The sequence below is a fragment of the Balaenoptera borealis genome (genome assembly GCF_965194805.1).
Source record: "Balaenoptera borealis genome assembly, chromosome: 1".
In the NCBI taxonomy this organism is placed as follows: Eukaryota; Metazoa; Chordata; class Mammalia; order Artiodactyla; family Balaenopteridae; genus Balaenoptera; species Balaenoptera borealis.
The window spans coordinates 176817281-176830136 of record NC_138860.1 but is presented as its reverse complement, the minus strand read 5'-3'; the positions used below and the strand labels follow the sequence as shown (position 1 = coordinate 176830136).

Genomic DNA, 12856 nt, shown 5'->3' with positions numbered 1-12856 from the left:
CCATTAGAAAAAGCTGATACTGACCTAAGAGGCTTTCCGGCTGAGCTGAGTAAAACCTGTATTTAAAGGCAAACTTATACTTTTTTTCACCTTTTATGCTAGAACTTTTAATTGTCTACTTGCTTTGTTCCTAGCCGTGTCCCTGCTTTTAATTAATTGTGTAGATAGCAAGGTGAGTGTTTAACTAGAATAAGGAGATAACTTTTTCTACTATTGATTTCCTTGCTGTTTGATCCACTTTTCACCTAAAGTTCTAGAAAGACTCCCAAAGCTGAAGACCTGGTAGCATCCTTTTTTCCTTCAACTTTGTTTCAAAGGCAAACAACAGTGAAGGCTCTTATGTGAATCTGATGTTTTCATCCGTGTTACTACTTCAGAGGTTTGCCAAGACCTGTAGGGCAGTGTTTTGTGGACTGTGTTCACTGACACACTATAGGGTAACCTTCTTGAGAAGTGAGTGGATAGGGTTCACTTTACAGGTCTATGAGAGATGAACTTAAGTTGTTTTTTTCAGATCTCCTCTCTCCTAATTATTAAATCTAAGATATGCAGCTGTAGCTAGAAGGGCTAGTGGTCTTATGGGAAGGGAATTTCATTCAGTTAAACAAACATTTATTGAGCACCTATTGTATACCAGTCTCTTCACTAATCAGTGAGACCAGGAGGAATGGTACAGATTGTCTAGATGCTACCCAGTGTTCAAGTGATGTTGATTCTAGTAAGTCCAATAAAATCCAGTGAAATGGATTTGGTTACACTCAAAGTTTGGGAGATGGAACTGGGTGAAAGGGGTGCCAGGTCATTGGAATGAGCTCAGTTTTTCATCCGGGTACTCTGCTCACTAGCCATGCAAACTTGGGCAAGTTACTTCACCTCTCTGACTCTCCTTTAAGTGGTCGTAGTAATGCCTCCAGGATCTGATGTAAGGAGTAAAGCAGATGGCAAGTATGCACGGTATCTGGGATGGTATTATTACCATTGCCTGGCCCTCAGCATTCGGGAAGGCATGAGCGAACAAGAATATAGTATAACAGTGACAAATCCGCAGGCAGTAGGCAAGTGGTTGGGAAAATAAGTAAATTCAATTAAAAGATCTGAGTGTAAGGGAAAGATTAAATGGTTTTTTCACATATAACAGGGGGAAAGAAAACTGTCCCATCTTTAAATATATTGACCTATATTTCACTCATAGATAAAAGTACTTTGAGTACTTCTGTGACCATGAATTGATACAAATTTATTGAAGTACCTTTAACTCTAAGAATCAAAGGAGTTCCAAATGTCTGGTTAAAGAATAAAACTCTGTTTTGGTCCATTTCTTAGAGTTCTGTTACATGATAGCAATCAGTGAATTCCAGCCTGTTGCAATATGTGACACCCTTCTGTTTAGTCAGATCCCCTATTTCAGAAAAGGGCTCACTCCACTGTGGAGCCCCAGGCAGCTTAGGGGGCTGGTGGAGTAAGCTACAGCACTGGCTCTGGTGCAGGTCCCCAGTAGGTGCTGGAAGAAAGAGCAGAGAGCAGGGCTTTCCAGGCAGCTGACTGCTCCCTCCTGGCCCTTTCATCAGCCTACCCCTGCTTCTCTTCCCAGATGGTCACCCTGGTGTCACTGCTGAGCAATGAAGTTAACAAATGTTTTAATTTCACTGCTGAGCAGTTCTGCAGAGGAGGAAACAGCAGAGAGGATAATGAGAAGCGCATCAGATGCCACCATTGATGAAAGCTTCTCTTCCCCACTGGCTCAAATGATAATGCCAGACAAATTGGATACTGAGAGAGGTGGATCTGGGGTATTCGGAGAGCTTCGGGGGGAAGAAAACTGGCCTAGGATAGAATGAGATAGCTGTATGCTGTTATCAGTTAAGTGCACAAGAGGGAGGGAGGGAGGGAGGATAGAAATGGAAAATAAAGAGGAAGAAACAGGTTTAAAACTAAGGGCATTAGCAATAGTGGGTCTTTATAAGATACCTATTCCTGTGTTGAACAAATTAGTCTTAAAATTTAGCAGCTTAAAAGAACAAACGTTTATGACCTCACGGTTTCTGTGGGTCAGAAATCCAGGCATAGCTTATCTGAGTCCCTGGCTCAGGGTCCCTCACAGGGCTGCACTCAGGGTGTCAGCCTGGGCTGCAGACATGTCGAGGCTCAGCTGGGGAATGTCTCTTTCTAAGCTCACTCACTGACTGTTGACCGGGGATGTGAGTTCCTTGCCACATGGGCCTCTCTATAGGGTACCTCTCAACATGGCAGCTTGCATCCCATGGAGGAAAGACACTGAGGGAGTCCACACATGGGCAAACGGAAGTCACAGTAACCTAGCCTCACAAGTGGTGTCCCATTACTTTTGCCATATTCTTTTCCTTAGAAGCAAGTCATTAGGTTCAGCTCAAGGGCATGAAAACCTGGAGGCATACTGGGAACCTGAGGCTGCCTACCTCAGGTCCCTACTGCTGTCAGGGAAGAGGCATTCTAAAGAGATTTTAGGCCAACTAATAAAAGCAAGAAAGGATGAATAAATGTGACCAAAGAGAATTAAACATTCAACTTACATTTTTATCTCATTTGTTTATTATTTTTAAAATAGAGACAAAATGAGTTTATCTTATGTTCATGGAAGTTACTTATTCCAGTAAAAACTTAATAAGGATTATTAAATTGTGTTTTATATATGTTTACTTTTGGAGATGACCAAAATTCATAGGAACCTTTTTTTAAGTTTAACTTAGCTCTCTGATCAGGAAACAAGCTAGAACAAACTCAAGAAACACAAAGTCTAACTCATTTATAATCCTGTTTATTTGGGAGGAGAGAAGAAGATAAAGTCCCTCTAAACAACAATTTTAAACATATAATTACTGTCAGAATATATAATAACTGTCTAGGTGAACTTTGCCAGTATACATATTCAAGAGATCCTTTTGTGTTGTGTATGTGGCTGTGTGTGCATGTGTGTGTCTAGAAAACCTTTTTGCTCTCTAAAGACTCTCATGAGAAAACTATTTTCTTTTATAGTATCGACACTAAAAAACATCAGAGGTAAGTTGTAGTTTTGCCAAGTAGAAATATAAAGATTATACATAAGACTATACTCATGAAATTTTCGATTACCAGATTTTTCATTATTGCTGAAATAGAAATATTAATTCTGCCTTCCAGTTGGCATTCCTCCCATTTGTGTGAGAGATGCTTTGTCAGACCGAAGAAAGGAATGCTAATGTTGTTTATTTTACCCCTGGAGTTGTTGATATTTTAATGCTCTAGGTTTTGAAAAGTCATGAAGGGAGTTGGGTTTTAGGCATATGGTGCTGAGACCCCTGGAGGATAAGGCACATCTAACAGACACTGTGGCTCTGGATTGAGACAGAGTTCAGGATTAGTGCACTGGTTTTCAGCGTTGTCTTCATAAAGGTGATAGTTAAAGCTATATGTCTGAGAGCTTTTCAAAAGGAGAGTATATAAAGTGAGAAAAAATAAAGAGTTGAAACCAGTCTTAGGTACTGCTTTTGCTTATGGATTTGGAAGAAGAGCCAGTGAGGAAGGCAGAAAAAGAGTGGTCAGAAAGGCGAGTTCTTACCCAAAATGCTTCAGCGTCAAGAAGTCAGAGGAGAATTGTGCTGCAGAGGTGATAGTACCGTCAAATGCCATAGAAAGGTCAAGTAGGCGGGGATCAAACTGTTGAGGGCCCACTTGCCAAATCCAAGGAGCATGGAGTTCTTATGGCTGGCTAATCTGTCTTTCTGGGCACTTGTGTTCTACAGACCATAATGGGATGTCTTGTGGGTGAAGAAGGACAGTCAGCATTCCAGAGAATCCTGGATAAAGTAAGAAGTGAGAGCCTGGATGTTCAGACTGTCGTGTGCCTGTTGAGGCTGTTCCAAGATTCTAATCCTGCAGTGAAGACAGCACTGTTAGACGGACAGCCAGAGGCTGTAGAAGCAGTGCAGCCAAAAGGTACGAGAAACCTTATCCACCTGAGTGACTGAATTTTATTCTGGGAAGATGCTGTAAAGCTTGCTCCAGTGATACATTTCTTCAGTGGCTTAGTTATTGTTAAAGTGATTTTCACATAAATTCTACCTGTAGTTCCAGAGACTGCATGTTAATATATGCAAACTGAATTTGAGTCTTCATTTCTACCCCCTAGTTAACTAATCTGACATCTTGGAGTTGGAGAATACCATCAGTGTTCTCCTGCCCTTCAGAAAGCCACACATCCAAATCAGTGTTTTGAGTGCCCATGGTGAACTGGTTTGCTGACAGCACTTAAAGCCTGAAGTTTCTCTCATTTGGGTTAGATACAAAGCAGTGGCCTTGCCAGCCAGAGGTTAACCTCTGGCTGGCTCTACAGCTTTGTGTTTCGACAGATACATGAAACATTTTTCCTTTCATAGAGTTTAAACAGAATAATAAAGTATTTTCCTCTCCAAAAAGAGATTCTGCATTCGGGTGCTCAAAATTGGCTGAGAATCACTTTACTATTCTGTTAGATCTCTCTTGACAAACCATGCTGTCATTTTCTTCAAATTGACGAGCTTCTCTTGTTCGTCTCTAGCTCTTTCTCCCCCAGGGAGCACAGAAGAGGGAAAGACCTTGTCTGTTCTGTTACTAGAACACAAAGAGGACCTGATCCGGTGTGTCACACAGCTGAGACCTATTTTGGAGTTCCTGGAAACAGGCGAGGAGGAATTCTTGACTGGCTCTGAGAAAAGGGTAACTGTCGAGTATCTCTTCCTCCTTTCTGCAGCACTCTGTTTTAAACCTCTTTTGTGACACAGAGCACTTTTTACCTTGCAGTATTTCTTCACATACTACATAGTAAGCACCTTGAAGCTCAGGTTCTTGCTTCATACCTCCGTGTATCCCCTGCACCAGCTTGCTGAGTGCCTTGCGTACTGTAGTCAGACATTACATCTTTAGATGCATGGATGGATGGCTATTCCTGCTCTGACTCCGTGGGATTTTGATATAAAACATTTGCCCCAAGAGTTGAAGTGTTTAGGCACATTTCTAATTGTTATGACACTTTTTTACAGAAATGATACACTGTTCATCTTCAGAAAATTGGGAAAACAAGCAGAAAGAAAAAAGTCCAAATCTTCCACCATCTCACCACCCAGAGATGATCACTACTAACATTTTGGAACATGTGCTCCCACTTTTTCTCATTTGAATCATCCTGGGATGGGATTATCATATAGCTTTGTAACTTTATTTTTTAATTGAATATACTGTGAATATATTTCCATACCTACATACGGATTTTGGTAGCTGCATTGTATTGTCTAATGGATATACCATAATTCATTAATTATTTTGGGGCATTTGTTTCTTAGTTTTTGCTATTCAGTATTTTGCTATTATAAATAATGTTACAGGGGAACATTTTACACACAAATCGTTGCATAATTCTCAGATTATTTTCTCAGGATAATTTCTAAGAAGTGAGATTTTGGAATAGAGAGTAAAATTTTTCAAGTGTTTGATATATATTGCCAAATTGCCCTTCAGGAAGGTTGTACCAATTTACACTCCCACCAGCCAGCTGCTAAAATCCTCATAAAACTGCTGGCATGACTTCTCAAGTCAACTAGATAACTGTATTTGTTGGTGTTATTGATTTCAACTTTGTGCTAAAAATATTTTTATATCTGGAAGGAAGGAATAGGGACAGAGAACTTTTGTGGCGTCAAACTGTGGGAAGTGGCTTAAATGTTCAGGAGAGAAAATGTTTAGAAACCACTGGTGTGATGGCTGAGTACTGGATTGATAGTGAGGACTGGATCCTAGATTTTCTTCTTCTCGATCTTATATTGCTCTTTCTTTCATATAAAATGGGAAAACCTTTAATCTCAAAATTATATTTTGCAAATTATGTTTTTAAAAGTTTAACTCCTTTGCACTTCTTGAGAAAGATAATATACGAACAGAGTAAGATTAAACCCCTGTTTTCTCCTTAGACTTCAGATTAAGTTTAATTTCAGGCACTCAGTTTAAGTAAGTTGCTTATAGCTCTAGAAATATCTCATTCCTTGTTTAGCGATTTCATTCAATTACTCATTCAGACTTCTTCCTTATTAGCTGGATTGACTGTGTCCTTTGAACTGTGTCATTATCTTGATAAAGTAGCCTTTACAGGTGGAGCCCAAACTCGGCCCCATTCCCTGCAGCCAGGCAGGCCGTGCTGTCATTTTCTTCGGTCACTTTCAGTTTCCTTGACAGAAAGGGCTGAAGCAGAAGAACTTAAATTAGTTGTAAATCACAAAAACACTTCTTAGGATTGAGGTTCCACCAGAGCTTCATTAGGCTACTCTTTCTCATGAAAACTGAAGCAAAATAATAAAGCAGGAGTGTAGAGGTGAATGTTGATCGCATAGGCACGGTGTTTTTACACCATGTGGAACATGTTCTCAGGCCTTTTGGAACTTTTTCTCTCTTATGGAATGATGCTAATCGTAGGTACCATGGCCCTTCTGTAAACATACCTTGGGTTCTGGGGGTAAATAGGCATTTTTTCACTTCAGGATTGAAAACAGGTACAAAAATAGTAATTACTGTAGCTGCCATTTATTTATTGTTTACTGTGTGCCAAGCAGCGTGCTGAGGACCTTTAAAGCATTACTAAATTCTACCCTCGCAGCAACTTTATGAAGTTATGGTTAATACCCTAACTTTAAAGATGAAGAAACAGAAGCTAAGAATGGTAAGCAGCGTACCCAAAGGCGCAGCTGCTTGGGGCCAGCACCGGAACCCAGACTTCTAAACAAAGCACATCTCTTAACCACTGTGCATCCTGCTTCCGAGTGATATCCATAACCACTGTCATTTATTAACAATCACATGTGTCCTAGGAGTTATGCTCGGCTCTACAAATGGCAGCTTCATTTTAGAGAATTGTCATACTGACAGTGCAAGAGTTGGTATTGTTATCTTCTTTTGCAGATGAGAAGAATAAGGTTTAAAGACTTAAGTAACTTGCCCAAGGTCACACAGGCCGTACATTTTAGAACTGGGTTTCAAACTAGGCCTGTCTGGCTTTAAAGTTCATATCCACTCCTAACAGTATCTGGCTGCCTCATTTTGTATCAGGTTATTGTTTACGAGCTAAGAGATAGCACAGAAATCAGTACAGTTTTTAGATACAAGCCCTTAAGTTTTAAATTATGGCTCATTTAGTAGAAATCTGATATATATTAGACCTTCAACAAAGAGAATGACTATATTCTGTATGGACAAGGTATGTGACAACTTAACTTATAATATACACATGCCTTTCATATATGTACTATAGATATTTCTTTTACATATATAAAACCAATTTGGTTTTATAGCTAAATTTATTATTTTAAAACAGAAGTAATTTGATAATAGCGTCCTCTGGCATGCTACCATGACCATCTGCTTGACTCTTTCTCCTGAGAGCTGGCATTTTCCCAAAGGAAAGTTCAAAATTCAGTCACTGTGAACCTGTAGATTACATGTATTGAAATAACCCCCTGTATCATCCACAAGAGCCGAGTTATACATATTTAGTTGCAGTCCATTAAGAGCTAGTTCTATTGTAATTGGAAAATACCTTTAAAATAACTGTCAGGTGTTTGATTTTTCAACCTTTTGCTGGAGGCCTGTGCCCTCTTGACTCAGAAAACCCTCTAGCATACCAGGGAAGAACAAGTGGGTAGAACTGTGGGATGATGACTTGAGCTGGTGCATGTGGTCGCTGGGGAGGAGGGGGATAGATAATGAGAAATCCGCTAGAAAAATGATCCTGAAGTGCACTTGAAATCTATTATTTTGGAGGCCACAGACAAATGTATGAAGTATCCGGGTATTCAAATTGCAACGCAAATAAAGTAAAAGGAAGTAAAATAATAGAATTGCTCTGAACTTGCAGCCTCTGCCACTGTCATGTACTTTACTGAACAAAGATGAAAAACACTGTAACTGTATTTATTAATTGCCAGTCAGTTTTGCAATCTTAGTGTCTGAACAAACTCAATCTAAAGCTTAGATGTAAGCTGCTTGCTAGCGTAAGAATATTTTCACAAAATGCAAACTGTCAGAGGCAAAGAATATGCACAGACCCGCAACTGAAAAAGAAAGATTTTCATGGAGCTGTTTGTTTGGAGAATGTTTTGGATTTTTATTGAAACAGAATAAGGAAGAGACTATGACAAAACTAGTGCTAGAGACAAGCAGAAGAGGACCTGGAGTCGGGGCGGCTTGTAATGCTGTCTTGCTGGTCTTTCCAGTGGTGTGTCAAATGCATTTAGAATTGCCAGTAACTGGTGTCGGGTTGATTGCTTGCCACTGCAGGTGATTCTGAATTGCTGTGAGGGTGGAACACCCAAGGAGACAATAGAAAATTTGTTGCACAGAATGGCTGAAGAGAAGACCCTGAGCGCTGAGAGTTTGGTAAAACTCCTTCAGGCTGTGAAGATGACGTTCCCAAACTTGGGCCTTCTGCTGGAGAATTTGCAGAAATTAGCTGCTTTGCCGAGCACCACAGGTATTAGTTAATTATTGACTCTCTGGACTGGAACCACTCCTACAGAAAATTATAGCTTAAAACACCCTTTTGGCTCCTTGCTGGGGAGATAAGACAATGTTAAGAAAGGCCATTGTGAAAGAGAAACTAGCTGTCACAAATCAGTGATTCTCGATATCTCTGGAGTTAGGATCGGAAATCTAAGGATTTCTTCTCCATTAAGCTCCCCCGCGATGGTCCCGTGGTTCAGGGTTTACAAGTGTGGCTTCCCCGGGGCTGTCACGTGCCACCTGTAAACGCCTGTGGAGCAGATGGACTGACAGCACTCACACGTGTGAGCAGCAGGAACTCAGGTCCTGATGTCGCCACTCCCCCGGGAGTGCTGTTTGCTTCCAGCAGTGCCCAGAATTAACCACCCCTCGTGTCCAGCCGGTCTGGGGACTATCCCTTAGAAAAACAGCCCAACTCTAGCCAATCATCCCCCGTCCCAGAACGTTTGAGAATGAAGTGGTTTTCAGAAGAAGGCTATTTGGGAAATGAGAGAACTTTCTAACTAGCTTATAAGAATAATATATACTTATACAAACTTGAACAGTTTAAAAAATAAAGAAGAAAACCTCAAATCCCACCACTTGATTATTTCATTGTTAACACATTGACATATTTTATCTATCACATTATTTTTACAATGTTGAGATGCTCTACCCTATTTTACCGTTTCCCCCACTTATCAATATAACATAAACGTTCTCCTCCACACTTCAGAACACTCCCTAGAATTCTATTTTTTTAAGGCTATGTAGTTGCTATCATAAGTATACTTATGCTGTCTTACTCATGCCCTTGTCTAGGGGCACACGTAGCATAATGGTTAAGACTATCAAGATTACTGGGATTTGCATCCTGACTTCTTTGGTAGCTCTGTGACCCTGAGTAAGCGACTTAACCCTTCTGAACCTCGGTCTCTCCTCTGTGAGATGGTGGTAAGAATGGCACCTTCCACCTTCATTTCTGTGGCTACTGTGAGGTAATGTATGTAAACACGGAGCACGGTGCTCAGCACATAATACGCACTCGGTAAATATTAGTTGTTATCTTCATCATCGTCGTCACAGGCTTCTCAGTGGCAAATATCTTTGTACACAGAATTTTTTGGCCTTCAGATCATTTCTTAAGGCTAGATTCCCAGAATTGGAGTTACTGGGCCAGAGAGGAAAATAAATTTTTAAATATCTACAAAGCTGAGGGGAATGCCTGATAGTTTTGATTTTTCTTTACTTTCAAATAAATATCACCTCTTAAAAGAGAGTAACTAACAGATTGGCTCAGAGGGCATATAAACAGGAGAACAGTGGGTCAGCTTTGCTACCGCCGTCCGGACTCGTGCCTGCCTGTACTTTGGATCGCCGCATGGATCCTTTACCTCAGACCTGGTGGGTAACATCCTTTGAATCTCTACATCTGCACCTCTTACAAGTGCAGCCTTCTAATTACCCCCTGGTTGAGCAATCACTAGCTTCTACCACTGGGCGCTAACTTTCAAAGTGTTGGTGGTTTTGTGACCCTGCAACACTGAGTGATTAAGTGTAGACCAGAGGAGACGTGAGCACACATGTGTGAGGCCCCAAGCCACGAGCTGCACTTGTGCTCCAGAGGAGACAGAGCTCCTGTGCTGATCTGTTCTTCTGCCCGCATTTGTAACTCCCCTCGTGTCGTGTAGAAAAGGCCTTAAGGAGGTTTTGTTGTTGTTGTTTTGCTAATATCCTTACAGTCCAAGCAAGCCCTGATGATTATGGGATTGAACTATTGAGGCGGTATCACGAAAACCTCTCAGAGATTTTCACAGACAACCAGATGTTACAAAAAATGATCCCACATGTGAAGAGTTTAGCCCCTGGAGAAAGAGAGGTAAGAGAGAGAGGGAGGAAGGGTGGGCAAAATTGAGGGAGAAGGAAAAAAGATTAACATATATATTTTTTAAATATATTTTTATTTTATATAAACATACACACACACAGCCATGTTGAGAAATGCTAAGGGGTCAGCAGAGAAGGAGATAGTAGGTGATTCAATTTCTAAGGCAGAGTGACAAGTAGGATAGTTGTAATTTCTGCAGTGATAAGGAAAAGCATTCAAAAGGAGGAATGAAGAAGCTTCTCGTGTATAAACACCTCTCAGGTTGAAAGAAGTGAAGGATGTTGAAAAACTCCGCCCCAGAAATACGTTCACTACGACCCAGTGCTCAGACTTGCAGCTCTGCAGCTGGGCCAGTGGCTAGAAAGTCCCTTACGTGTATGTTTGTGCCGCATCTTGAAGGTCATGGAGAAGCTTGTGAAACGTGACTCTGGTTCAGGTGGTTTCAGTGCTCTGATGTCAGCAGTTCTAGAAGAGCAGACTCTCTCTGCAGCAGCCATTTGGCAACTGCTGCTGGTGGCTCAGGAGACAAAGGCCTGCCCATTGAACCTGCTCACGGAGGAAATACGAAGGGAGCCTGGCGCAGACGCTTTCTTCCGGGCAGGTAGGTTGCCTGGCCTCTGTGCTGGCTTTGCCCCCACCAGAGGTTACTGTCAGTCTTTGCAGAAAATAGAGCTCTCTTACGGTAGTCTTCCACATCCTGACCGGTAGAAGTAAGGACTGGCAATTTTGTTCAAGGACATGGGAGTTTGTAAACCTTTCAAAGTAAAATGTGCAGCAATTCTTCTAAGCTTATATTAATTCTACTCTGATTACAGTGATGTTTGCCATCTTCTTCACTCCCAACTCCAGGTGGGAGATAGATGAAGTATATTCTCGTTATGAAGAACTGAGTTGAGAAAAGATGAAAGGGAAAAATGGTGCTCATAGTTTTACTAATGAGTTTTCAATCCCTCTTTGTTCAGTGATGACCCCAGAAAGTGCCGCCTTCGAAACCATCCTGAGGCATCGCAGGTTGATCCTAGAGGCCATCCAGCAAAGGGCTGAACTCAAGTGCTTGGCCTCAGAGGAAGAGCGCCTGGCGGAGACTGTGAAAGAGGTGTGGTGGGGATAACAACACAGTGTTTGGGGGAGTTTTACAGCGTTGATGCCCGGGACTGTCTTCACTCCTGAGGGAGGAACCAGCTCCTTGGAGCACCTGCTGCGGGCAGGCCCAGGCTAACCAACACTTGTCGTGCTTTTGCTCTTATAATCCTCCCAACTCTGGGTGACAGGTGATGCCACCCACATTTTACAGATAAGGGAGCTCGGGCTCTGAGGGGTCAGTGATGTATCTAGGATGTACCAGCTAGTCAGAGAAGCAGCCAGGACTGGAACTCAGGTTCAGGTGACTCAAACCCAGATCTATTCCATTTGTTTAAACCTAGGAAAACTCAAAGGGAACCATGATACTGGTCTCTCACATGTTCTAAGAAGCAACTTTTTTCAGAGGAAGAAAAGTAAAATTGGTCTTATTACATGCTCTATTCTGGCTTCTAGAAAGAGCCAAAATAAACATAGAAAGAACAAAGCTTTTGCCCATATGGGATAACAAATAGTGCCAACTCATTTTCTGTAAGGCTTCTCACAGTGTGGCCAGCATCCCAGAAAAACCAGGTGGGGATTGCAGGGGGAATTCACGGATGTTCATCCCAGGATCATGTGCGTCTTGAGTGGGAAAGAATGATAAAGGAACATAAAATTAAACTACAGATTCACCTGTTGTGCTTTTTGATCCAAGTAGGCATGGATGGTGTGTAGACAGGCTGTCCTAACTCTGTCCACACGGGTGACAGCCCCACCTTGGTCTGGCTCTCAGATGGGCAGAAGATGGCACCCATTGCTGTGGGGCTTCAGAGGAGAGACTCATCCGCTAGACACTCCCCAGCACGTCGTGCACTTCAGAGACGGGGCTTCTGCCGTTGACCGGTTTTAGCCTCGCTAATTAGTCTCAAGCCTGCCTCCAGGGACATCAGCTTTATTTAGATAGACTTGAAAAGAGCAGAAATAGAATATCTTCCAAAATGAAAATTCCATTTGGCCATCTGTGGATGGTTTAGCTTTATTTTCTCAGTGTACTGACTCTTTTCTGCTGATAGCTCTAACATTCTGAGAGGATGGCTTTGAAATAATATTCTTGGCCTCTTTAAAGCCCCTATATGAACCTTCCTTAAAAACCTGAGTTTCTTTATGAAAGAAAATGATGTTTAAAAGGGTACATATAAGTATCTAAAAACGTGAAGCCACTGATCATGCAGAATTACTTCCCAACATTCAGACAGTTACATATTATGAAAAATTATCATGATCATCAAGACAGAAATGCCAACAACCAAGTCCTATAGCTTTCCAAGCGTATAATACTAAGATCTAGAAAAGTTCTTTGGGAGACTCCTGGTTTCTGAGAAGATACTTCTC

At 41.5% G+C, this 12856-nt stretch overlaps 1 protein-coding gene across 5 annotated transcripts in view; it reads left to right on the top strand.

The window, feature by feature from the left end:
• ZBTB40 (zinc finger and BTB domain containing 40) overlaps positions 1-12856 on the top strand; it is an 85297-nt gene that overhangs the window by 51725 nt on the left and 20716 nt on the right. For 3 of the 5 annotated variants that reach the window (XM_082372566.1, XM_082372564.1, XM_082372563.1), the window contains 6 exons: positions 3759-3951; positions 4553-4710; positions 8314-8506; positions 10257-10393; positions 10802-11003; positions 11365-11498. In XM_082372566.1, coding sequence (XP_082228692.1) covers positions 3759-3951; positions 4553-4710; positions 8314-8506; positions 10257-10393; positions 10802-11003; positions 11365-11498 — 1017 coding nt within the window. The remainder of the gene's footprint in view (positions 1-3758; positions 3952-4552; positions 4711-8313; positions 8507-10256; positions 10394-10801; positions 11004-11364; positions 11499-12856) is intronic. The other 2 variants (XM_082372565.1, XM_082372567.1) reach the window with 2 other exon arrangements.